Source organism: Salvelinus namaycush, chromosome 15, assembly GCF_016432855.1.
Source record: "Salvelinus namaycush isolate Seneca chromosome 15, SaNama_1.0, whole genome shotgun sequence".
In the NCBI taxonomy this organism is placed as follows: domain Eukaryota; kingdom Metazoa; phylum Chordata; class Actinopteri; order Salmoniformes; family Salmonidae; genus Salvelinus; species Salvelinus namaycush.
Genome location: NC_052321.1, coordinates 26,517,342 through 26,544,984, shown reverse-complemented (window position 1 = coordinate 26,544,984; position 27,643 = coordinate 26,517,342). Strand labels below are relative to the sequence as shown.

Below are 27,643 nucleotides of genomic sequence, written 5' to 3'. Positions count from 1 at the left end.
GAGGGTAAGGCCACTGTACAGCATTCGGATTTTGCCCAACTATAGAGCCCTGCATTGGGGTGTCATAATACCCATAAAACCTAGCGGTGAAAAGTTTTTCCACTATTAATTTTTCCCATAGGGAATTTTAGAAACGCTTAAAATAAGGATTGTGTTTTGTTTAAGCTTACCTAGGTGTGACGTTTTGATAACCATGTAAATCTCTCCAACAAGGGGACTTTTATCAATATATTCATCTCTATTTACTCTCAGATTCAAAAATGCTAATTAGCATCAAAGTAGACATTATGCAAAACTACAAATCCCTGCAAGCTCCTGCACGTCATCTCTCGCTGACACCTTTGCTAACAGGTATTGTGTCAATTTAAAACTGGCACACGACAGTTCACAGAATTGTAAATTTAAAGAAATGTAACCAATTTATTCAATACTAAATTTAGCATATAGTTAATCCAGATCATCATGGCATTTGTAGTTCTATATGATAGCCACATTAGCAACTAATTAGCATTTCATTTTTGGGGAGTAAATACATGCGAATATATTGATAAAAGTCACTTGTTGTCTTAGAGAGATTTACACGGTTATCAAAACGTCACACCAGGGTAGGGCTACACGAAACACAGCTCTTATTTTAAGTGTTTCTAAAGTCTCCTATGAGAAAAATGAAGGGCGGAAAAACGATTGGAACCATTTTATGGGTATTATGCCTTTGGTACTTTATGTGACCTCCCCGTCTCCACGGTTCATATGCAATAATATGCGTTGCTCAAAATTTCATTTTGGTGTGTTTGTTTAAGAAACACCAACAACAAAGAGATGTGCGTAAACACAAAACGAGTCATAGCTTGATGCTAACTTAACAAAGAAGTGTACGCAGCTCAAGGATTGTAAACACATTCCAAACATTGCACGCACTCCAGCATATCGTTTCACCATTCTCAACCAAGCAGTGTAAATGACAGAAAAAATAACATTCAAATATTCTTTCACGTTACCTGGAATTGCGTAACATGATTCAGTAGAGGAATGTAACCAGTGTAGTACAGTACATGTTTTCATGAAAAAAAAAAGCTTGTCAACCTTCTGATATCACGTCACATAGCGATTGTTTCACAGCTCCCATTCATAACTTGGTGACAGGATGAGTTAAACAGTCGCTAAATCAATCTATAAGCAATCTTCTGAGAGTAATTAGTTACTGGGGACTAACCCTATGATAACTACTAGCATTCTGTTCCCTACATGCTCAGTGTACTCTGAAGAGGGCCAGAATGGACCACGCCTAGCGGAATGTTCGTGTGTAGTGCACTATGCCTCACACCTGATTGTGTCAAAGTACTAGCGTAGCGCAGAGACACATTTATGAATGTCTAATGTGTCTTTACCCTCGACGGACTTGTGTGGATTCAGTATATTCACCTGTAGGCCGTCATTGTAAATAAGAATTTGTTCTTAACTGACTTGCCTAGTTAAATAAAGGTTACATAAGAAAAAATACAAAAAGTCCACATCACCAATCTTTTCTCAAGTACCAGGAGAGGCTATACATCCATGACTCCATGTTAATGCAACTCTAGGCACATGCAAGAAACATATCCATCTCTTTCCCATGGATTGACAGCATGGTGTTCTTACCATCATCATCAGTGAGCAACCCATGCAAGACAGCTAGTTTTGAAGGGTGTAGGGTTGAACCCTGCAGCCTCCCCCTGTAGCCACCACAGGTGGCCCGTGGTACCTTATTAATTGGGTAAGACATGCTCATAGTAATGGTTGGAACTTAATTAATGCATGGTATCGAACATATCAAACATGTTTTCCATGTGGTTGATCCCATTCCATTCACTCCATTCCAGCCATTATTATGAGCCGTCCTCCCCTCAGCAGCCTCCTGTGGTAGCCACCCCCTGTAGCCTCTGTGAGGTCAGGAGAGCAAAGAGCCAGTGGCAGCACTGCCTTCCTTCAGCTCTGAAGGGAGTCTGAAGTCAGGGTCAGGGACCTTGATGTCTGAGTCTTCCACGTTGATGACGAGACCCCTGGTTTTACTCTGGGCCTGGGTCTGGTTCCAGCGCTGCATCCTTCTACAGTAGTCATCTGGATTGAGCTGGTCCATCAGAGCAGCCTTCACTGTGTCAGAGGGGCAGATGCTGTTGTGCAGGGCCTGGAACAGGAATCTGAAAGAGTGGCAGTGAGAATGGGAAGGTATAAAAGTTGTACGTTTTTATTATTTATTTGAAGATGGTTTTATGAAGTGGGTCTCAAATCGAGCAGCAATTCTCTCTGAAAAAGGTTGGCACCACTGTGTTTGTGAGTGTATACCTTGGTAGCAGTGCCAGCATTGTGGTGAGGGCACACACTCCGTAGAAGAGTGGTTGGGACATCTGTAGCTTGTCCACACCAAGGGGATTGTTGGGGGGGCTACACGTCACACACACCACACTGAAGACCAGGGTGAAAGAGAAGTAGAAGAGAGCACTACCCATCAGCAATAATGCATGTAGCCATGTCTGTAACACAGGAACATAGCACAGATCAACATAGGAATATAAATAGAGTACATAACATGGAATAACAGGATCCCAGGTGCACTTATAGCTAAATGCCTCACACTAGTGTAGTCCACTAGTTGCCCCCTTCAAAATGCAGTATCATTATCAGCCTATGGGTGGGTCAGGTCAGGTGTGAGTCTCACCAGTGTGCGGCTCTCGATGACCTGGTGCAGTAGGATAATGAGGAGGGACGAGGCATTGATAGGAGAACCAAAGGAGAGCATGTCTGCATCCGACCCTGCGTATGCCTGACCAAAAATAAAGGCCAAAAAAGTTCATTATGAATGAGGAAATCCTTTGATGTCTTTATAGGCAGGGAATGACATGATGCCGTATTAAACCGAAACTACACCCAGATTACAGAGAACAACACCACCTCACTGACCCATTCTCAGGGTATAGGATTACACAATTTAGACACAGAACATCAATGGGAATACAACTACTAGTGCAAATCTAGTGTAAATCTACTCACAAAGTAAGGAACAAAGAAACAGACAAGGCTTTGGTAAATAGCGTCCAGCATTGTCAGCCAGAAGGTAGAAGTGAGGTAGGCCTGGAGAGATAAATAAACAAAAGATATGAATTAGTGTGTGTGTTAGTGCTGGACTAGAACAGAAATGTACCCAAGGACCGGAGTTGGAAAACTTTGTCCTAATACTACCAGATTCCACCTTCACATACCTTGGAATTCTGTCCAGATTTGTAGAGCTCCGGTAACTTAATGAGGGTGTCTGCAGACACGTCTTTGTCCAGGATCCCGTAGAGAAGGGGAGGGACGGAGGTGAAGAGGAGGTTGAAGAAGATGAGCACCCAGGAGTTGGTCATAACACTCCCCGAGAATCCACAGAAGAACTGGTACCAGAACAGCAGGTTTACATACATCTACACACACAGGAAGAGAGTGGGAGGGAGGAAGAGAAAATAAAGAGATAGTGAGTGTGTATGTGTCTTTATGTGTGTGTCTGTGTGTGTGTGGGTGAGTGAGATATATTCTTACCACATTCTTGTAGAAGAAGTAGAGAATCATGTTTGCCAGGCGTGTGTAGCACCAGTGTCCATGGACCAACAGCAGCTTGCGGAGGTGTTTAAACCTGGAGATGGCAAAGTCACTGGACATCACAGCCTGCATGCCCTCCTGGCCAGATATCCCAATGCCAACATCTGCTACCTGGATCATACTGACATCATTGGCTCCATCACCTAGACAAAAAGGATGCCCGAGACTTAAGAAATTTACATTTGAAACACTAAGACAGGGCTTTTCCTACTTATAATGCCTTCTAAATGTGTATAAATATGTATACAGTAAATCCTGTACTACTCATTTATTAAAGCGTTACCGACTCTTCCACTGACCTATGGCGAGGGTCATGACTCGGAGCTGGTCCTGTACCAGCCGTACCACCTGGCTCTTCTGCAGGGGGGTGGAACGGCAGCAGATCACGGCCCTGCAGCACCGGCTCAGCTCCAGGAAGTCCCCTTTCAGGTCCTCCTGCAGGGCAAACTCCAGCGTGCGCCCGTCTACAACCAGGGTGAAGCCCGACGTGCCCTCAGCTGCCTCTCCGCACTCCATCTCCGCCCGCAGCTCCAACAACAAGGCCTTGCACGCCTCCTGAAGAGACACACACCAGGATAAGGAAGATACACAGCAGGATGACAGGAAAGTAATTTGAAAGAGTACAAATAATTCAGACTATCAGGATAACATTCACCTTGCTACCACAATTAGCTGTCAGCAGTTGGTCTGTGGACCTGAGTAGTTTGCAGGCACAGGCAATGTTTATGGCAGTCTCTTGTTTGTCCCCAGTGAGGACCCATACTTTGACCCCTGCTCTCTGTAGTGCCTCGATGGTCTCTGGGACCTCTTCCTGGAGTCTATCCACTATCCCTGTTGCCCCTGGAGACAGAAACAGTAACACTACAATCAGCCATTGCAGTTGGTTGATGCTAGCCCCTAACCAAGTTGCTGCTTGAATTTACCCCCTTCAGGTTATAAACAAGTGTAGGAGCAGCACTTTTGACTATGAAAGTTACAGGCTGTACTTTTAATTGATTGGGACCCTATGACTAGTACTTTAGCAATACATTTAATAAATCACCCTTATTCTCCTAATGGTGCAAATAAAACATGTCTGTGGAGTATGGTGTTTTACCCAGTAGAGTCAGGTTGGTCTCCAGTCTTTGTGCAGACTCCAGTAGAAGCTCCTCTCTGTTCTCTATACTGGTCTCCGCAAACGCATGACGCTTCAACCAAACCTCATACTCCTCCTCCTCCAAAACCTGTCAGCACAATAGAATAAACCCTACAAATAGCACTGTTGGGCGATTTTTCAAAGCCATAGTCAATCAATCAACAACATAATACTTTTAGCAAAAATATTTAACTTTATCTTACAATCTGTGGATACTATGCGAATAGAAAAAGTTCAGAATCTTTGTAAAACATCACAGCACAGTTGAAAAATATATGGCACGTGGAAATCAAGCAAGGCTGGTCTATGGTGGGATGGACTTAGAGTAGCTGAGGGGTGGGATTAAAAGCTCATGATCTATAAGAGTTATGAATGAAAATACTATATAATGTGTCCTGGATCTGTCTGAGTACTATGTATCCAAATGTAATATACATTTTTTTATTTTTATATTTCTGTTAAGTAATATTGTGTATAAAATCTAAAGTAAAAATGTGTTAAAAATGTACAGTACCAGTCAAAAGTTTGGACACACCTAATCATTCAAGGGATTTTCTTAATTTTTTACTATTTTCTACATTGTAGAATAATAGTGAAGACATCAAAAATATTAAATAACACATATGGAATCATGTAGTAACCAAAAAAGTGTTAAATAAATCAAAATAGATTTTAGATTCTTCAAAGTATCCACCCTTTGCCTTGATGACAGCTTTGCACACTCTTGGCATTCTCTCAATCAGCTTAATAAGGACTGCTTTTCCAACAGTCTTGAAGGACTTCCCACATATGCTGAGCACTGCTTTTCCTTCACTCTGCGGTCCAACTCATCCCAAACCATCTTAATTGGGTTGAGGTCGGTTGATTGTGGAGGCCAGGTCATCTGATGCAGCACTCCATCACTCTCCTTCTTGGTCAAATAGCCCTTACACAGCCTGAAGCTGTGTTTTGGGTCATTGTCCTGTTGAATAACAAATGGTAGTCCCACTAAGCGCAAATCAGATGGGGTGGTGTATCGCTGCAGAATATTGTGGTAGCCATGCAGTTTAAGTGTGCCTTGAATTCTAAATAAATCCCTGACAGTGTCACCAGGAAAGCACCCCCACACCATCACATTTCCTCCTCCATGCTTCACGGTGGTAACCACACATGCAGAGATCATCCGTTCACCTACTCTGCGTCTCACAAAGACATGGTGGTTGGAACCAAAAATCTCAAATTTAGACTCTTCAGACCAAAGGACAGATTTCCACCGGTCTCATGTCCATTGCTTGTGTTTCTTGGCCCAAGAAAGTCTCTTCTTATTGGTGTCCTTTAGTAGTGGTTTCTTGCAGCAATTCGACCATGAAGGCCTGATTCACGCAGTCTCCTCTGAACAGTTGATGTTGAGATGTGTCTGTTAATTGAACTCTGTGAAGCATTTATTTGGGCTGCAATCCAAGGTGTAGTTAACTCTTAACTCTATCCTCTGCAGCAGAGGTAACTCTGGGTCTTCCTTTCCTGTGGCAGTCCTCATAAGAGCCAGTTTCATCATAGCACTTGATGGTTTTTGTGACTGCACTTGAAGAAACGTTCAAAGTTCTTGAAGTTTTCCGGATTGACTGACCTTCATGTCTTGATGAAATGGTTCTTGCCATAATATGGACTTGGTCTTTTACCAAATAGGGCTATCTTCTGTATACCACCCCTACCTTGTCACAACACAAATGATATGCTCAAATGCATTAAGAAGGAAATAAATTCCACAAATTAACAAGGCACACCTGTTAATTGAAATTCATTCCCGGTTGACTACCTCATGAAGCCGGTTGAGAGAATGCCTAGAGTGTGCAAATCTGTCATCAAGGCAAAGGGTGGCTATTTTGAAGAATCTCAAATATAAAATATATTTTACCACATGATTTCATATGTGTTATTTTATAGTTTTGATATCTTCACTATTATTATACAATGTAGGAAATGAAGAGAAACCCTGGAATGAGTAGGTTTGTCCAAATGTTTGACTGGTGCTGTATATGTAACAAAACATATGTAACAAAAAAAACATTTTTTTTACATTTTATCCTCTGAAGATGGGTCAATAAAAATCTAATAAAAAATAAAACACCTGTTTGCACAACCACTGTGACATTTTTGGGTAATATATTCTTGGTTTGTTTGATAAGTTTGTGAAAATAATGTAATCTTCTGAGTACAATAAACTATTGTATTCTAAGCTGGTACAGAAAGCAGAACCACTGTAGACGTCTGTACCCTTTTAGCGATGCAGAGGGTGCGAAGGCCTTCCCTGGCGTAGTTGTCTAGGTGTTTCTGGGTTTGTTCTCTGATGTGACCCTGCCTGCTCTCTGACTGCTCAGCACCTTTAGATGACTCTGCCAGGTCCATGATGACTGAGTCGGCTCCCTTGGTGTAGACCACCACCTGCTTGGTGAGTGGGTGGCGGACCACCACAGACATCCTCTTGCGGGTGGAGTCGAATGGCAGGATGTGGAGCAGGCGCACGGCCAGGCTGCCCATCCCCGGCAGCTCCACCAGAAGGCGCTCCAGCGAGTGTCCCCGCAGGGTGCAGTGGTAGGCCCTTGCCGCGTGGACCAGAGCCGCCTCGTCTGGGCTCTCCGCCTCATAGATCAGTTCGTCTGCCCCAAATTCACCGGGAGGGTCTTGGGCTCCGTTAGAGTTCTCCAGCCCGCTCCAGGCCCCTGGGTTGAGTTGTACAATCTTGTCCTCTTCGCCTTTCCAAGAGCCATGTTCTCCCTCCTCATCCCCTTGGTCCCCATCCTCTCCAGGGGGTCCAGCCAGCCCTGGTTTGATCATCAGGATGGAGGCCTCAAAGTTAGGCTCCCCATCTGGATCTGTACCCCTCTTGGTGGGGATAGGGGAAGGGCTGGGGGTGAAGGAGGCTGGCTTGCCCCTGGCGAAGAGCCTGCTGGTGAAGCTGCGAGTACTCTCTGTAGTGTGTGGAGGAGAGAATGTGGAGAAGCGGGGGAGGCTGAAACGCTGGAACAGCATCTTGATGTCCTCCAGGGATTTAAGGGGGGTACGGGAGACCTCAGGCACCTGGACCTGGGAATGCAATTGACAAGATAATTTTAAAATGGAATTGGCACCAATCCTGTTCTAACATGTACATTTTTGTTATATTCAATGTGTGCTTTCCCCCTTCGAGGACTACAAATGGACATTGTTTGGAGTTAAAACATTGCAAATATGTACCATTCTTTTTAAAATTATTAGAATGAGGCTATGTTACGTACCACATGGCGGGGTTGGTTGGGTGAGGACACCACCACCGTGTTGCAGATGGCCAGAGCCATGAAGAAGTCCACGATGTAGGTGAGCTCCATACTGGCGTCCGTCAAAAGGAAGAGCGGGGAGGACAGACAGTTCAGCTTCTGCACCAGGAGAGGGTCCGGGACTACATCCTTCTCCTAGATGGAAGATAGGAATTAGACAACTCATACCATGCTGTCAGTTGTGTGTGATTCAACTAATCACCAAGTCTTTGATTAGCTGAATCAGGTGTCTTCGTGCTTGGCTAGAACAAAAAAACTTGCATCTTCGGGGGGTCTCATTGCGAATGACTAAAGAAACACTGGGTGTACGAGTCTCACCATAGGGCTGCTGAAGGCGCTATGTCGGGGCAGGGTGGGGCTGGGGGTCTCCTCCCCCTCCCCTTCGGAGTGGCCTGTCAGTGTGTGCAGGGACACGGAGCTGCGGTTGCAGCTGAGCGACTTGCAGCTCAGGGACTTGGCGCTGGCACGTGACTTGAGCGTGTGGGAGCGGCCCATCGCCTCGTCCTCCTCCTGCTTGTACACTTCAAGCCTCCGCGCTGCCAGAAAGATAGACACAGAGGGACGAAAGCAATTGTTAAATACATTGTACAAAATCCTTAGTTTCAGGGTATCAAACATTCACAATACCATCTCTCATTAGTGCCCCTGGTAGTGGTGTAGCAAAATTAAATTAGACTTCTCACCATTTTCCTCGTGGGGGTACTCCACCCCAGCAATGGTGCAACGCCGGAACACCATCTTGTTCTCTGTCAGTGTGCCAGTCTTGTCTGAGAACACATACTGGATCTGACCCAGGTCCTCTGTGATGTTCAGGGCTCGACACTGGATCCTGGAGTCCAGGTACTCATTGTAGAAGTCCATGTCGTTCTGGATGAAGAAGATTTGACCCAGTTTGACAATCTCGATGGACACGTACAGGGAGACAGGGATGAGCACCTGCCGAGGAGAGAATGGAATATAATTTAGAGCCAGGAAGTTTTCACATTGACTCACAATGTTATGACATTTAGTGTGCTACCTACCTGTAGTACTATGATCATGGTCCAGAACAGGTAGAAGCCAGCCAGGGCAGGAGATGTGGTGTCAGGGATCAGAAAGGAAGCTTCTTCCAGGTTCCTGAGCCAGAGACCATGGCCTGAGGGGCACAAAGAATTATATAGATGTGGTCAAAAGACTTGTTTACAGAAACTATATAGCTAGGGTAAAATAGCAAAGACCAATAACTGTGTGGTAGGACACTATGAGCATTGTGTTCATATAGATTTGGTTAGCAACCAAATACAGCTGTACAGACACGTGTTCATATAGGTGTGATAAGTTATACTGATCAGTACGGACCTATAGCTGCGGTCAGACACATGATGACCAGCAGGACAACGCTCCACAGTATGTCCATGTTCATCCTGCGCTCCAGTTTACTGCGTTTATACCGCGGCCCACTGTTGTTCTTCATGGCTTTGGTCTCGTGACCTGTGTTCAAGATCACACAACACAAGCATGGCTGTATACATGTATATGTGGTTTTATGGTAGACCTGGGTCAAAATACCCTGTGTTAGTGGCTGTCGAATAAACATGAAGAGGTGATAGTACCCTTACAACAGAGAAATTTGTTACAATGAAATTGCTTAGGCACTGAAATGCAGTGCATAAGATGTCAGAGGTTGATTCTCCACTGTATCACAATAGCCAATGCAGGAAGATGAGATGAATGCATGAAATGCGTGCATAGAAAGCCCTTGCTGGTACCAGAGCTGGTGTAACTGTATACTTGCATGGATTTTGTAGTAATAATAATGGAAGCATAAACCTTATCTTACTGAGCAGAGACAGGTTTAGCCTGCAGTGGTCAGCCCTCCCTGATGTGTCTAATGGGGACAAGGCATAAAAGGAGCTGGAGGCAGGCTACACTCCTAGCAGCCAACACTGATATAGACTATGGGGGCAGGACAATGTGGTAGTTCTCTAAACCTCTTAAATGTAAAGCCCCCATATTTGGGGACCCTATTTGATTTGCTTCATTCAATTCAGTCTGATATGAGAACGATAGCCCCTATCTGCAAAAGTAGAGTGTCTGCGGAAAGCTGAGTATCTTGGCTATTGATCTGTGCCTTAAAATCTTTGGTGTGACTTACTACCATATATGGGCAGGCCGAGCCGATTACCTCATTTCAATATGTCTGCTACCTACATTCCGGTTAGCTTTGTGAAGCATAAACAAAATAAACATTGATTCACACCGAAAGCCGGGACTCCACAGATCATGTGGATATCTTATTTGTCTGCCTGTGACCTACCGTTAATGATCACCAGCCCACAGAGTCAAACATTTTATTTTACACAACATTTTCACCAAACATCTTACAAGGTAAACTTCAATTTGTGTTTGAGCTATAGCTACATGGGGGGTATGAAATTAATCCCTAGGTTGGTAGGAACAGATCTAGCCTATTACCAATGTTATCTGATGATGCATGACTTAATGGCAACATCGAATGTCCACCGAGTGACTACCTTTGCGCATGACATGTGTCCTGGTTACGCGCAGTGTGCATCTATTACACAGGGGATTCATTGACAGTCTTGTAGCCAATGAGATATGCTTTCCAAGGCTATGCAGTTGACCTGGGTGGGACAAAGCAAGGCCTAGAACATTTTATGCGTAATGCGAACTGTTGCTACCTGCCTCAGAGACGAGCACGCTACATTACATTATATTGCAGCACCGAGCACGCTACATTATATTGTAAACAGATTTTCATTGGTTTAAATTTGATCACTTTAGCATAAAAGATGGCTCAAAAGTAAATAGGTAAAAACTAAGAATATATATCGAACAGGAAACTAAAAAGAAGGAAGCTATAAATACGTATACCGACATAGAAGCTTTGAATAAAATACTGGAGCCGGACTCGGATCAGGGGAGCGATTTGCTCGTCTCGGCCGACGAAGATTTCTTTCTAGAAGGATTGGATCCACTTTTGACTATGTATTTCGTATTTATACGTTGTCTGATTTTTGTGCTTTGGATTTAGTTTACAAGTAATTTCAATGCTATATAATTCCAAGGTAGTTGTCGGTTTCATATTAGTTCACTGTTTGCTGTTCTAAATTTCATCGTTGTAATAGTTTGAGGGGCCACTAAGGCGGCAGCGTAGCCTAGCGGTTAGAGCGTTGGACTAGTAACCGAAAGGTTTTAAGATCGAATCCCCGAGCTGACAAGGTAAAAATCTGTCGTTCTGCCCCATAACAAGGCAGTTAACCCACTGTTCCTAGGCCGGCATTGATAAGAATAAGAATTAAGGTATAAAATAAATAAATCCTCATGGCCATTGTTTGTGGTTCTCACACCTGCCTTTGTCTCCAAAGTGTTACTGTTTGCATTTTGTCTGTGCTTCACACCCTCTATGTGAGTCACTGTACAGATAAAGTTTAGGCTTGGTGTTTTTACTTCACAGCAATGTTTTGTTAATTTTGTCAACTGTAATTCTGTGTGTCTTAACAATATATCCCTTTATTGTATTCACCACAGAGTGGAGGATGCAGATTATTTGGATGATGACGTTTGGGAGCCACCCCTCCCCAGCTAGCGCCCCCGCTGGTCAAGGCTTCACCCTTCACTGCTATGTCAATCACCCTGTCTGATGGTTCTACATCAACTTTTCATAGACCTCTTGAAAAAGAAAATAGGGACTTGTGGCACCATTTGTCCTAACAAAATCAGTTTCCACAAGACCAAGGTAAACGACATGACAAAGACAGCGGAGAGCGGGACCATACGTTCTATCAGGACTAACAAGCTGCTTTTTGAGAAACGGAAGGACACTAGGGAAGTAACCATGCTCACACAGCATAAGGCATTCAATAACATCCATGTCTCAAGGAGGGTGAAAAAGGAAGAATGTCTCTATTCCTGTTTCTGTGAAGGACTACAATGCCAGCATGGGGGGTGTCGACCTATCTGATGCTCTGATAGGCTACTTCCAGGCTACTTCCAGGTCCTCCATAAGACAAGGAAGTGGTATAATACATTGTTTTTACCACTTTGTGGACATTGCTACATTAAATGATTTCATTCTCCACAAGCAGATGGCCAAAGCAAAAGGTCAAACCCCTCTCTTCCAGTTGGCCTTCCGAGAGCAGCTGGTGTTAAATGGCTGAATTGGGGGCCCAAAGCAACCTCACAACCATCACAAAATGGAAATGGCAGTTCACTTGTTTCCTGGCGGAGAGGGACTGCTTCAAAGACTATCACGGCATGCACAAGCTATGGTGAAAGTGAAATCCAATCATCTATACCTGGATTGTAAAACGAATGCCATTTGTAAATAGTTCAGCTTATTTCTATTTTAGTGAAGGACACGTGTGTAACCAAGTTTGTTTGATAAGACATCTGTATATATTTTTGAATGTATATTGGTTGCTTTTATAAACAGTTAATTTGTATGTGGGACCAATATATTGGATATGCCTAGGCGAAAAGTTCAGGCACTTTGGAGAGGTTAAAAAAACACTTGGATATCCCCTGTATGTTCCCCGATACCTCCACAATGTTAGAGGTTGGTGTTGTAGAAACTTTTACTTTTAGGCACATCCAGTGTGCAAAAACAGTGCAATTACCACATTTGGACACTTTGGAAAGGTTGAAAGGACACTTGAATGTACCCTGGATACCCCTTAACACCACCACAATGTTTGAGTGAGGTTGATATGGTAGAAATTGTGTTTTTATACTGAACAAATAGCATTTAGGGATTGGAAATATGTAATAGAACTGGAATTATCTAATTTGCAGACATGTCACTTTGGAGAGGTTTAGGGACACTTGGAAACATCCCATGACCACACCTGACACCACTTACTAAAACATCTGCCCATTTCTAGCTGTTAGGTCTATCAATCCCATTGTTCACATGTTGTGGAAGCCATCTGATGCATTTCCAGCTCTGGGCATCAATAATTCACTTATAGCTTGTCAATTAAAGATTACTTTCAAAATAAAAAAAACATATTTTGTGTGTGCTTGATCTTGTGTATTCTGAACTATGTAACTCCTTCTGATCTTTTCCTCAATCTCCCAGATGTCTTTCCAAATATACCAGAATCATGTAATTGCACATGCATAGCAGTTACTTTTGGGTATGTCTATTTAGGCGGCAATCTAAATTTTGCCATTACATCTAAGAGGTTAACAGCCATTATCCATAAAGGCAGCATTATATAGGCTTTATGACAGAAGGTTCAAGTACAGGGTTGAGTACACTAGAGGCAGATTATATTCTCACAAGCATAGCCTGTTGCATCAGGGCTGCACCACAACTCCAGTGCTCAATGGCCGCAGTCCTGCTGGTTGCCCAGGTATAACTTGAAATATGTGGACACCTGGATTGGATAATGGGACACTCCAAACCCTAGCGTGGGGTAGACCTGGGGATAGAGGAGTGTTTCACCCTCTTACCTGCATAGACCACAATGCCTATGATGGTCTCTGTGTTGCGGATGGTGCAGCTTCGCAGGAGGAGGTTGTCGTTGTGTAAGCCCACACGAGCATTACTGGGGTGCTCCCTGTAAAAAACATGAAAGTTACCTTGCCTTTCAAAGGTTTATAAAGTTAAGTCTGTTTCCATACAGTATCTGTAGTCAATTACACCGGACTAAAATGAGACTCACATGTAACCTCGGAACCGGCTGAGGTCGTTGTTGGGGTTCTCGCATTCAATGCGGCTCTGGAAGTTCTCTGGAGTCAACTCGGAACCCTGAAACAGATGACACTCACACGCTGTAAATATTTCCAATTTCTACTAGGCATTCTGGTTAGAACTTTTAGAGTACCTTGTGAAATTCTGCAGTTATTTTCCTGCTAGACCCAAGGACAATATTTTTGTCTCAAATGTTTTGCTTTCTTCTTCTTCATTACACCATACCTTTACAGGAAGTGTACAGCTTTTTATACATATATACAGTACAGTTGTGTAATGCAGGTAAATCACAGCTTCTTGCATCATGTTTTATCAAACTTTTTATTATTGTACCACTCCACCTTCAGCTGTACAATAAACGGCAGTGTTTTGTTTAGGCAGGTGCGAGGCACCCTGTCTCTTGCAAGCATGATGCTTTAACCTCAATTATTTAAAAAACTGAAGTGTAATCATGACAATGATAACAGCATGTTCAAACCAATGAGAGCGATGTGAGCCACATACTTGTGGCAGATCTCTGACCACCTGTCTCTGTTTGAGGTTGGTCTCCCCGTCCAGGTTGGCCGTCTCGATGTAGCAGACGCCGTGGAGGTCAGAGGAGTACAACAGCAGCATGTCTGCAGGGATGATCTCGTTACAGGACAGACGGACAAAGTCCCCCACGCGGACGTCCTGCCAACGCTGGTCCACATACGTCTGCTGTTTCCTATCGTAAAACATACCACAAGATAACCTGTTAACTGCTTGAGTGCACAGAGTGGGACCATGTGGGTACTATCAAATATGACGAAGGCCTGAAGACCCTCTGTGGTTGAAACGTTGCTAACAATACCACAGGAGCAGAATTACAACAAAATAAAATATTTCATACATATGAACAGTATTCACACAAGCAAGGGAGCATGCCTTTAACCAACCATTAAAAGCACCTAAAAACAGACATGGTTATGTATTTTACACATTTAAAAAAACTCCGGAAGACAACAATAACCCTGCACTTTCTTTTGTTGACATTTCAGTCGGTGACCTCTCTCAAGACAAGACCGTGAGGTAATCGTGTGTGTTGGAATAATCCTTTACAAATTAACTGAACTATGGGGCTCAGCACCACAAGAGAGACTTTAAAATGAACATTTATTTCAGACAACCATGAACTACATGTGCTGCATTTAACCTGCTCATTGTGTGTTATGGTCTGGGTCAAGATTAAATTGTGTGTACAGTCAGTGTGTGTGCTCCTTTGAAGCAGGGAGTGTGGTGTGTGTTTGGGTACACAGTAACATGCACATGACGGAACCACGCCAACTGTAATGCTACCCGTAGCTGGTAGGGTGGGTGTTAACAAACAAGTCTTCAAACCAATCACAGGGCGTGAGTGTAAGGCTTCTCAAACACACACTGTTCCACCAGACTGGTGTGTGAATATACTTTAAGGTTAATCATTTATCTCATTGTCTACCACCACCACCTTTTCCTGGCAGGAACTGGGAGTTTTCTGGTTAGAGACAATTACTGTAATAATGTGGTTTGTTTACATTCACCCAACATGAAAGAGTATGTTGAATAACGTATGTTGGTGTGGATAGGCTATAGGGATTTTCTGGCCTCACTATACCTGAGGCTGTGAGCTATTGCATGGTGGGAGAACCAACAGGCTCTCTACCACTCACTCCTAGACTCTGGAAAAGGGAATAGGTTTCAACAAGTGAGAACTTAGCCATTGAACATTGATTTTCTCTTGTCAAGGCCTTATGTGCAGAGAGCCATCAAAGGAATTGAGTGAGTGATGTGTGTGTCCATCTCTCACATGGCACAATAATTATGTTTTACAATCACAGATCATATGATTTACCTTTTGTAGAGAGGTAGAGATTATGTCAATTTGTCCTACTTTCAGTTCAGCATATAACTGCTCTAGGTTGCAAGCTAGTCAGTTCGATGGTACCATATACAGCCCTAGTAAGTATAAAAAAGAAGCTGCAGATCTATAGGTCTGTAGGTTTTGTTTACATGTTAAAGTAGTTGTCACATATAACTACCAGTCAGTTTGTTAACCTGTTATCTCACACTTATCCATGCTTTGCAATATTCCCAGACCAGTATGCTTATATAGCTATCAGAATGTTTACCTGTTCCAGAAACATACAGTATCAGTATGTTTTACCTGTCATAACAGAGCAGTTTACCTAATAAAAGCACACGTACAGTATGGTGTTTGTTTTCCTAATAACTACAGTATAAACGGATCTTGTGCATTTCAAACCGTTTTCAGTCAGTTTAACCAGTTTGTGAGCAGTAGTAATTCCATTTGCTCCAATTCAGAGATAATGAACAGCCCTTTGCTCTACGCAGATCTACCATGAATGTACACTGAGTGTCGAAAAAACATTATGAACACCTGCTCTTTCCATGACATAGTTTTACCTGGATTCACCTTGTCAATCTATGATCCCTTATTGATGTCACCTGTTAAATCCACTTTAATCAGTGTAGATGAAGGTGAAGAGACAGGTTAAATCATTTTTAAGCTTTGAGACATGGATTGTGTATGTGTGCCATTCAGAGGGCAAGACAAAATATTTAAGTGCCTTTGAACCGGGTATGGTAGTAAGTGCCAGGCTCACCAGTTTCAGTGTGTCAAGAACTGCAAAGCTGCTGGTGTTTTCACGCTCAACAGTTTCCAGTGTGTATCAAGAATGGTCCACCATCCGAATTGAAGCTGTTTTGAGGGCAAAAGGGGGTGCAACTAATGTTTTGTACACTCAGTGTACTTACCTGATGTAAACCTCACAGATGCGTCCGTTGACCATCTTGTCTGATTTGTCTCTTCTATAGTCTTCCCAGAGATCCTTCACGGCTGTCACTGACAGCACCAGGAGAATGGGAATAATGCTGGATGAAAGGCATTGACCACTGGGATAAAGTTCAGAGCTGCCAGGAAGAGGAAATAGACATTTGCGAAGCGGTGGAGTTGTTCAAACAGGTTCTTGGGGACAAATGAGAGGAAGGAGTACTTGGTGGTGTTCACCTTGTTGCTGCTGTATGACTTGAGGACTTCCGTCAGCTCTTCATCCTCTGTGAGGGAGGACACCACCGTCCTTCTCTTCCTCCCCAGTTGGTCATTCGGATTGGAACTTTGTCCTTGGACTGGCCACACCAAGCTGTACATGATTCCTAAGACCAGTGAAAAACTCCACCAGTTCAAATCCAGAGGGTTTACTTACTGGTAAACTTGACTTAAATCCAAGCCGACCTTTGTATCTCTCCAGCATTCGCAGCCACTCACGATCGACCGAGCTCTGCCTCTTGATACACATGCCCATTCTGTTTTACTGTCGTTGTCTATCCTGATCCAGGATGCGGAGTCTCCAGGGTGAGGTTTAGATAGAGAAACGATATCTACTTTGCAGGGGAGAGCTTAACTTCTTGAGCTTAACTCCTTGATCACTATCACTACACCTCGCTGCCTTAACTTCTTATGGCTGAAGGGCAGTATTGAGTAGCTTGGATGAATAAGGTGCCCAGAGTAAACTGCCTGCTACTCAGGCCCAGAAGCTCAGATATGCATATTATTAGTAGATTTGGATAGAAAAGTTCTAAAACTGTTTGAATGATGTCTGTGAGTATAACAGAACTCATATGGCAGGCAAAAACCTGAGAAAATATCCAACCAGGAAGTGGGAAATCTGAGGTTTGTAGGTTTAAGTCTTTGCTTATCCAAGATACAGTGTAAATTTGGTCCGATTGCACTTCCTAAGTCTTCCACTAGATGTCAACAGTCTTTAGAACCTTGTTTCAGGCTTCTACTGTGAAGGGGGAGCGAATAAGAGCTGTTTGACTAAGAGGTCTGGCAGAATGCCATGAGCTAAATCATGCGCGCGGCCGTGAGAGCGAGCTGCATTTCTTTTCATTTCTAAAGACAAAGGAATTGTCCGGTTGAAACATTATTGAAGATTTATGCTAAAAACATCCTAAAGATTGATTCTATACATCGTTTGACATGTTTCTACGAACTGTAATATAACTTTTTTGACTTTTCGTCTGGACTAAGTGCCTGCGCCTCATGAATTTGGATTTGTGAACTAAACGCGCGAACAAAAAGGAGGTATTTGGACATAAATGATGGACTTTATTGAACAAAACAAACATTTATTTTGGAACTGGGATTCCTGGGAGTGCATTCCGATGAAGATCATCAAAGGTAAGTAAATATTTATAATGCTATTTCTGACTTCTGTTGACTCCACAACATGGCGGGTATCTGTATGGCTTGTTTTGGTGCCTGAGCACTGTACTCAGATTATTGCATGGTGTGCTTTTTCCGTAAAGCTTTTTTTGAAATCTGACACAGCAGTTGCATTAAGGAGAAGTATATCTTTAAGAGACCAAAAGAGCCACTCTTCCACACTCCATCACATCATAAACAACTCAAGTTGAACTTTTATGACTTCCTAGATGGTCTGTTAAACTCTGGACAGCACAAAGGAATGGATAAATGAGTAACCATAGATTATCTGTGCTGTATGTATGGTGCTCCTTAATACCACATACAGTAACACAGACAACTGAATCTACAATAATCAACATCAGATCCAGGATCACCGGTCTTCAGCGTTAGGCTCTGTGAGAAAGGTGTTCATGTTTGCTATGCTTATGGTTATACAGAACTGTAGGCTGTATCATGTAAATTGCTACTTCACCTTTGATCCTACTGTTACAGGAAGCCCCAGTATGCAATTCATGGTGCTTTGGTGCTGATTAACACAGTGCACTGTGGGATATGAAGTTTGTGTTCAAGACATTTTGAGACCTTCAATTTGAATGCTAGCATCATAAAATCAATAAACCTGTCGTAATGCTGTAATTTCTCTGCTAACTAAGAACATTTTATTAACACAGTAATAATTACTGTTATGTACCACGATTGCTTTTTCCGCATGTGTATTGTGTAATAACTAAAAAGGCTCAACTCCATAACTATAAATGTAGTAGTATGTAACAACACAGTGACTGTTCCCCTTAAAAAAGATAAACACAGGCCACTATTGTCCAGCCGGCCCACTCACCCGCTGTATACTGTGGCTACGTTGTTGTTGACCTTCTGGTCAAAACGGTAGCGGCGGTAGTCCTCCAGGGCATCCTTGATGGCGATGACGATGAGCACCACTACCAGGGGAATCATGGTGATCTCCTTCTGAAAGGCCTCCACCACCGGGACCCAGTTCAGCATCACCAGGAACAGGAAATATAGGTTGGCCACCCTGATGAGAAGAGGCAATAGTGGTTTGATAAATTCCACATCGACCCTTTAAGGCAGGGTTTCCCAAAGTAAGGGTTGCGACGACTGTGCTATAAGAACAACTGGAGACTGCGTTTAAGATGTCCGACCGTTCTTTTTAAGGTAATCTACCCATGTTCGCATTAGCCAATTCATGGACTGTCTATATCCAGGTTGCGTCTGGTTTATAAGGACCAACATCACATGTGCACTCTGTGCGCACAGGGAGCAGAGCGAGCAGTGACGATGTAATCACGTCACCCAAAAACATGGCAGACATTGGATGAATATTTAAAAAATGTATCTTCGGCTGTGAGTGATGGAGAGAAAAAAAACGGCCTCAGCAACAATTATTTGAATAATTCAATGGATGTTTTGTGCAAAAGGTGATGACTAAAGTATTTTATTCTGAATTTTCTAATCTAACTTCTCTGTGGCAGTCTATGGAAATTGTCTTTCTGGGCCAGGCGTCAGTAAAACTGCAGTACCGAAGCAAAACTGAAGGAGCAGTCGAAACAGTGCTTCTAGACCGGAACACTGGCCCCTTGGTTGGGACCCCATGTTGGGTCACCTGATATAAGAATTGGGTCATGATTACGTCAGTAACCTCCAGTAGCCGCTAGATGCGGTTATAATAAAAAGAGAGGTTTCTGTTTTCTTCCTACGAATGTGGCTCTTTCTTTTGAATGGTTTAAGCTACAAAATATAATGACCCCATCACTGAAAGATAAGACTCTCCGGAAAACGTAAATACGTAAGTACTGTTTTCCTCTGCTATGCCCACAAGCCGTTAGAACTGAGTGGACAAGACCAGGCACTAAATCAGACTGGGGGAAAAACAACATAAATGATTTATCAATGACTTTTCTACACAGAAGATCATACAACATTACTGCCTAATGATCTTCTGAATTTCCCAATACATTTCAGTCACTTCAAACCATTCTGCCTTCTGATTGAAATACTGTCAAAAATACTGTCAGAATAATTTGCAAAATACATAGCCCAAATAAAACAAATACACATCTCACTGGGCTAGGATGTCATTTCAACGTCTAATTTTGATTTACATTTGGTTGAGATGTCAAATAACGTGAATTCAATGTGAAATCAAGAAAACATTTCACCATGTCATTGGATTTGGGTTAAAAGGTGGGTGAAAAAAATACTAAATTAATACGTTGATGACTTTTTGCAAATCCAATCAGTTTTCCACATTGATTCAAAGTCATAAGATTTATATTTTTTGTTGAAATTACGTGGAAACAATGTTCATGCAACCAGTTTTTTCCCAGTGGGATTGTTAGTTGATTACATTTATTTTATTTACATAGTGGGGTCACAAAAATGTTTTGAGACCAAAAAAGTTTGGGAACCCCTGCGCTAAGGTTACCCTTATGGGTGCACTGCAGTCTCCATTTGGAATTGGCTCATTTTGAGTTAATTCACAACGTACATGATTACCAGATTATAATCAAGTGCCTCTAAGGCACTCCTGCTTGATGTGAGTTAATTCCCGACATCGACAAACATGATTGACCGATTATAATCAACTATGATCTACCCCATTCCCTGTGTAAGTCAGCATGTGGTTAGGGATCCCTCTCACCTGTGGAACTGCTGGAACAGGTTCATGGGAATGAAGCTCAGAAGGCTGTACTTGGTGGTGCGGATGCCGTTGCCCTGGCATCCCTTGGAGATGCTGTCGTACTCATGCTGGTGGGGTCCGTGCCGGGCGATGACCGTCCTCCGTTTGCCAGTGAGCCGCTGTGCGTTGTGGAGCTTCGGGGAACTCTTGGTGGGCACGGCGTCAGGGGCCGAGTACCTGCCTCGACCTGACTCTGCGGCCACCAGCTGCTGCCAGCGGTGTCTCACCCAGTGGATCTGCTCCATAGGCCCAGTGGCCTGGGCACCCTACACCCAGGACCCTGCACCCTCCCTGGGCCTGGGTGGTCAGACCTGATCCTCTGGTTCCTGAGGGCCGCTCACAGTGCAGTTCTACTAAAAGAGAAAAATACAAAACAATCAGAAAGGTTTCAAAAGTAGTGACTTTGTGGGGAAAGAATTAGGACAGATAGTAGGTCAGCTTCTTAGCTATGTACAGGAATCTAGAATTTCACCTGAAAACCCAACTAAACAGCAGTAAGGTGAAGAAAAATACCTAATTTGAAAAATACACATAAGGAAAGATAAGATAACTTATGAAGGGGCACCCTACACCCAGGACCCTGCACCCTCCCTGGACCTTGGTGGCCAGACCTGGAGAGATGTTTTAGCTAATATTTCCAATACTTTGCACTAATCGCTAATTATAACCCTGTACTGTTAACAATGTTGTTGGGAAGATTAGGTTAGCTGCACTTATTAGTAGAGGCCGCTCAGTAAATGTGGAAACCCCTAAGCAATTATTAGGGCCCCTTTCAAACAAGTGTGCAATCATCACTGATGTACTGTATAGGTTAATATAGACTGTTTGTGTTTCACCAACTGACCTATTTAAGATAACATTTTGTTAACCTTTTCAAGTTTTTCTCGAGAAGTCTGGTCTGCTCCAAGACTGCCAGTGTGTCAATGCTTTGAAAGACTTCCTTTGTCTTAATCATGTTCCGGTCTTCTGAATAGGTGAAACTCTATTGATGCTCTATTTTAAGGCACGCTAGCTAACACTAGCCTAGATATTCTAAACCAAAGGCTTTAATATCAGTAAACTAGGGAATAGGATGTAAAGAGGCTTCTAAAATGAGATACCCATAACCCAATGTGACAAGCTGTCCCTTCCCCCACCATTGCAAATGGCTGATTTTATCAGGCTCGGTGAGTCATAAGCATATTCAAGAAAACATGGTGGATTAGGCTGAACTCTTGAAGTGTATGATTACTTATTCTCAGGAATGTGGATTTGCCACACACGAGACCTAGACCCCTGAAGTTATATCAGTCGCTAATAATATAACTTAAGAGCACATGATAAAAACTGGTTCTTTTAGTAACAGTAATTCTGTGAGTTTAGGCTTACTTGTTCATAATAACATAACAGTGAGACCCGGCCTTAGCATACAACTGGGAAATCTGTTGAAATGCAAAGGCTGTCAATTCTGTCAAACTAAAGAAGTAAAACTGAAACAAAAAAGTAAAAAGGAACTGAGAGGAATGGATACACGATCCATATAGCCTAGTACTTCCCAGGCATAGACTACTAAAGCCTTGACTTATTCCACATTTTGTTGTGTTACAGCCTGAATTCAATAGATTTTTTTTCTCACCCACACAATACCCCATAATGACAAAGTGAAAACATGTTTGTTTTTTATTTGAGCAAATGTATTAAAATCAAGTACAGAAATGTCTCATTTACATAGGTATTCACACCCGAGTCAAAACTTTGTAGAACCACCTATGGCAGCGATTACAGCTGTTGGTCTTTCTGGGTAAGTCTGTAAGAGCTTTCCACACCTGGATTATGCAACATTTGCTCAATATTATTTTCACATTTTATCAAGCTCTGTCAAATTGGTTGTTGATCATGGCTAGACAACCATTTTCAGGTCTTGCCATAGATTTTCAAGTAGATTTAAGTCAAAATTGTAACTTGGCCACTCAGGAACATTCACTGTCTTTTTGATAAGCAACTCCAGTGTAGATTTGGCCTTGTGTTTTAGGTTATTGTCCTGCTGAAAGATTAATTAATCTCTAATCTCCAATTAATCTCCAATCTCCAATCTATAGGATTTTGCCTGTGCTTAGCTCTATTGCATTTCTTTTTTACCCTGAAAAACTCCCCTGTCCTTGCTGATTACAAGGATACCCATAACCTGGAGCCGCTTCTATGCATGAAAATATAGAGAGTGGTACTCAGTAATGTGTTGTTGTGGTTAGAGCGTTGGGTCAGTAACCAAAAGGTTGCTGGATCGAATCCCCAAGCTGACAAGGTAAAAATCTGTTGTTCTGCCCTTGAGCAAGGCAGTTAACCCACTGTTCCCCGGGCGCCGAAGACGTGGATGTCGATTATGGCAACCCCTGCACTGCTCTGTTTCAGAGGGGTTGGGTTAAATATGGAAGATGCATTCAGTTGTACAATTGACAAGGTATCCCCCTTCCCTTATTGGATTTGTCCTAAAAATAACATTTTGTATTCAGGACAAAAAGTAAATTGCCTTGCCACATTTTTTGCAGTATTACTTTAGTGCCTTGTTGCAAACAGGATGCATGTTTTTTGGGAATATTTTTTATTATTCTGTACAAGTTTCTGTCTTTTCACTCTGTCATTTAAGTTAGTATGTGGAGTAACTCAATGTAATTGACTCATCCTCAGTTTTCCTAGCACAGCCATTAAACTCTGTAACAGTTAACAATTGGCCTCATGGGGAAATCCCCGAGTGGTTTACTTCCTCTCCGGAAACTGAGCTAGGAAGGACGCCTGTATCTTTGTAGTGACTGGGTGTATTGATACACCATCCAAAGTGTAATTAATAACTTCACCATGCTCAAAGAGATATTCAATGTCTGCTTTTTTATTTTTACTCATCTACCAATAGATGCCCTTCTTTGCAAGGAATTGGAAAACCTCCCTGGTCTTTGTGGTTGAATCTGTGTTTGAAATTCACTGCTCGACTGAGGGACCTTACAGATAATTGTATGTGTGGAGTACAGAGATTAGATAGTCATTCAAAAATCCTGTTAAACACTATTATTGCACATCGAGTGAGTCAATGCAACTTGTTAAGCAATCTTTTACTCCTGAACTTGTTTAAGCTTGCCATAACAAAGGGGTTGAATACTTATTGACTCAAGACATTTCAGCTTTGAATTTTTTATTAATTTGTAAAAAAGAAAAGAAAATCAACATAATTACACTTTGACATTATGTTGTAGGCGATTGAAAAAATCTATAAATAATCAATTTTAAATTCAGGCTGTAATACAAGAAAATGTGGAAAAGTCAAGGGGTGTGAATACTTTCTGAAGGCACTGTATATAAACTCAGCAAAAAAGAAACGTCCTCTCACTGTCAACTGCGTTTATTTTCAGAAAACTTAACATGTAAATATTTGTATCAACATAACAAGATTCATCAACTGAGACATAAACTGAACAAGTTCCACAGACATGTGACTAACAGAAATGGAATAATGTGACCCTGAACAAAGGGGGGGTCAAAATCAAACGTAACAGTCAATGCAGCTGGTGGCCACACCAGATACTAAGTACTGCAGTGCATCTCCTCCCCATGAACTGCACCAGATTTGCCAGTTCTTGCTGTGAGATGTTACCCCACTCTTCCACCAAGGCACCTGCAAGTTCCCGGATAATTCTGGGGGGAATGGCCCTAGCCCTCACCCTCCGATCCAACATGTCCCAGACGTGCTCAATGGGATTGAGATCCGGGCTCTTCGCTGGCTATGGCAGAACACTGACATTCCTGTCTTGCAGGAAATCACGCACAGAACGAGCAGCATGGCTGGTGGCATTGTCATGCTGGAGGGTCATGTCAGGATGAGCCTGCAGGAAGGGTACCACATGAGGGATGAGGATGTCTTCCCTGTAACGCATAGCGTTGAGATTGCCTGCAATGACAACAAGCTCAGTCCGATGATGCTGTGACACACCGCCCCAGACCATGACGGACCCTCCACCTCCAAATCAATCCCGCTCCAGAGTACAGGCCTCGGTGTAACGCTCACACCTTCGACGATAAATGTGAATCCGACCATCACCCCTGGTGAGACAAAACCACTACTCGCCAGTGAGGAGCACTTTTTGCCAGTCCTGACTGGTCCAGCGACGGTGGGTTTGTGTCCATAGGCGACGTGGTTGCCGATGATGTCTGGGTAGGACCTGCCTTATAACTGGCCTACAAGCCCTCAGTCCAGCCTCTCTCAGCCTATTGCGGACAGTCTGAGCACTGATAGAGGGATTATGCGTTCCTGGTGTAACTTGGGCAGTTGTTGTTGCCATCCTGTACCTGTCCCGCAGGTGTGATGTTGGGATGTACCGATCCTGTGCAGGTGTTGTTACACGTGGTCTGCCACTGCAAGGACGATCAGCTGTCCGTCCTGTCTCCCTGTAGCGTTGTCTTAGGCGTCTTACAGTACGGACATTGCAATGTATTGCCCTGGCCACATCTGCAGTCATCATGCCTCCTTGCATCATGCCTAAAGGCATGCTCACGCAGATGAGCAGTGACCCTGGGCATCTTTCTTTTGGTGTTTTTCAGAGTCAGTAGAAAGGCCTCTTTAGTGTCCTTAGTTTAACATAACTGTGACCTTAATTGCCTACCGCCTGTAAGCTGTTAGTGTCTTAACGACCGTTCCACAGGTTCATTGAACAAGCAAGGGAAACAGTGTTTAAACCCTTTAGATCTGTGAAGTTATTTGGATTTTTACGAATTATCTTTGAAAGACAGGGTCCTGAAAAAGGGACATTTCTTTTTTTTGCTGAGTTTAGTTATCCACTAGCAGCCTTGAAACACATCACTTATTAACAGTTCAGCACATCAGCATGTCTCATACTGTTACACAAAACCAATTCAGTTCAGGTTCGGTCTTTTCCATTTTGTAGTTTTAATGCAGCAAAATAGATTTGAATTAAACGTAGGTTAACTAATCTGGTAACGTTATCTTTCGTTACCATGAGCTCGCTAGCTTGTAGTTCTAAAACACGAAAATGAGTTGCTTCTGGTTCGTTCAGCCAAAAACAATAAAGCATGAAGATAGGCAAAAACTGCTTCTCCAATAGAAATCCCGATCACACTTGTTGGCGATGTCATGTAGATGTTGGCTAGCTACACTCATGCGCAGAATCACGTCATCTGGTCTAATAGTCGTCTCGCGCCAAACTGCGCATGTGCACGTTGTAAAATCAAAGGCACTCTGATATAGTTGTTTTTGACAAAAATTAAAACGTGTCAGTTTGTCACTTCCACAAGGTTGGAGTAATAACTTGTTCAACTACTCAAAACATTGGTTCGAATCTAGGTTGTGCCTTTAGATTTCAAGAAAATGAACAACTAAGGAATATTTTTTAACTTCTCTCACCGACTTCTCAAACCCCAAACCCCGGCCTCGTCTGTTTTGGGTTTTTCGCAAGCGTTTCCGGAAGTTTCGCGATGTTGCGCCTCTGGGTTTGGAAACTCTGTGATTCAGCCATTTCTCGTGTGAAATTCATTGGGAAAGAATGCGGTTTTGGAATAAACGCCGAAAATAAGGTCTGAGGTTGACACACGTTTAGGATATATTATATGTTTTGTTCTAGATCAGGTCAGTTAACTTGAATAATTATGACGTCTTTGTGCATGTTTTGATTACATACATGCTTCAAAGTTGTGAAGCCCACACGAAAAAAATTATGCAGTTTACAATAAAATACTACAATACTTTATGTAGTAATTCTGTAGCATATTTTACTACACACTGTAGTATCCCTCGATCACGTGTATCACGTATAGAATGTAGTAATAGAAGTATACTGTAGGCTTTGACCAAAGAGCCATGGCGGAGTTAGGCCATACAAAAAGACGCTAGCATTACTATTGCTCTTTATATCGTGCCCCGCGTTACACCCAGAGTTGCAAAGAAAACAGATGCGAAAATATTTCAGGAACTTACCCAGTAGTATGCATTGTTCCCTGTGCAACAGTAAACATTTGTCGTTCTTAAAAACAAAACAAAAATCCGTAGTGATCACATTACCGATCTTAAGAATGTAAAGTAGGTCATATTCATACTTGCGCAATCTTGTTAAAAAATAAATAACTTGCGCAGCAGCACTAACCAGGATGTGGGTGAAGAATCTTGGGTTTGCACTTGTTACCACAGCCACAAAGTCACACTTGTCTATAGCGTAAAAGTGTATAAAAACAAAAATGCTCTTTGAAAGCGTCACTCAGCAGTTGAAACAATGACAAAGAGACCTGCCCACCCCTGTTTAGATTTTTTTTAAAGGGGGATGGATGTAACCACTCTCAAAGACAGAGCTATTGATTCAAGGACTGACCACTGATTCTTCATGGTCTGAAATTGTAGTTTTAACCATGGCAATGCCGTCAGGGGTACGCCAAATAAAAATGTGATTCACATTTTAAAAATAAAAATAAACAATTCTTCACATTTTCAAACAGTCCATTTATATTTTCCAAAAGGGCTATACATTTGGGTGAGGTTTTCTTCTCGCCTGAGTAGCCTCGTTTCACTACCAAAAATAAAATTAAACCATCTAACATAAACTCGTACATCGCCTTGGTCCGTACAATTGCCCTTATTTTAGCGCCCCAAAAACGTAATACTTCCAGATCAACTGTAATGTCAATACCATTGTAAAGCACAATTTCTCCCCTTTCCAACAAAATCAATTACATGACCTAAACACTGCCCGTTTCTGCATAATTCAAGCAGGCAATGAGTCCCGTCGGGTCTTTTTAAAAATGGCGGGTGGGGAAGCGAAACTAATGCGTGATAGTGAGAAGGACAGATGTCGTGTGGGGAAATTGCTTTTTTCACTCGATCTGTCCAACTTATCACCTTATCGCCTCTAAAATGTAAATAAAACACTATAAAGAGTTTATATAATATGTCATTACATACCTATTTGAAGGTTTGTGTCGAATTTGAATCGGGTTTTTAGGGCGGTGC

The 27,643-nt window shown here is 42.6% G+C and overlaps 2 protein-coding genes across 4 annotated transcripts in view; one reads left to right on the top strand and one right to left on the bottom strand.

Moving 5' to 3' along the window:
- Positions 1 to 553: 553 nt before the first annotated feature.
- Positions 554 to 26,914, bottom strand: LOC120060376 (probable phospholipid-transporting ATPase VD). Of its 3 annotated transcripts, none has more exons than XM_039009650.1 (21): positions 26,621 to 26,914; positions 20,626 to 21,017; positions 18,805 to 18,999; positions 14,243 to 14,444; positions 13,710 to 13,795; positions 13,498 to 13,604; positions 9,379 to 9,510; positions 9,063 to 9,175; positions 8,724 to 8,976; positions 8,359 to 8,576; positions 8,002 to 8,175; positions 7,001 to 7,810; positions 4,709 to 4,835; positions 4,268 to 4,452; positions 3,912 to 4,167; positions 3,553 to 3,755; positions 3,237 to 3,437; positions 3,028 to 3,108; positions 2,696 to 2,800; positions 2,323 to 2,510; positions 554 to 2,177 (listed from the first exon to the last, which is right to left on the bottom strand). In XM_039009650.1, the coding sequence occupies exons 2-21, from the start codon at positions 20,907 to 20,909 to the stop codon at positions 1,928 to 1,930; spliced, it is 4,170 nt and encodes a 1,389-aa protein (XP_038865578.1). In that variant the 5' UTR covers positions 20,910 to 21,017; positions 26,621 to 26,914; the 3' UTR covers positions 554 to 1,927. The 3 variants fall into 3 exon arrangements, with proteins under 3 accessions (XP_038865578.1, XP_038865580.1, XP_038865579.1); XM_039009652.1 differs by having other exon boundaries at positions 14,264 to 14,444; XM_039009651.1 differs by having other exon boundaries at positions 20,626 to 21,014.
- The window catches only part of LOC120060377 (COMM domain-containing protein 8-like), a 22,102-nt gene continuing 20,565 nt past the window's right edge, over positions 26,107 to 27,643 (top strand). The window contains exon 1 of the mRNA XM_039009654.1: positions 26,107 to 26,220. Within this exon, the coding sequence (XP_038865582.1) occupies positions 26,122 to 26,220 (99 nt within the window). The 5' untranslated portion in view covers positions 26,107 to 26,121. The remainder of the gene's footprint in view (positions 26,221 to 27,643) is intronic.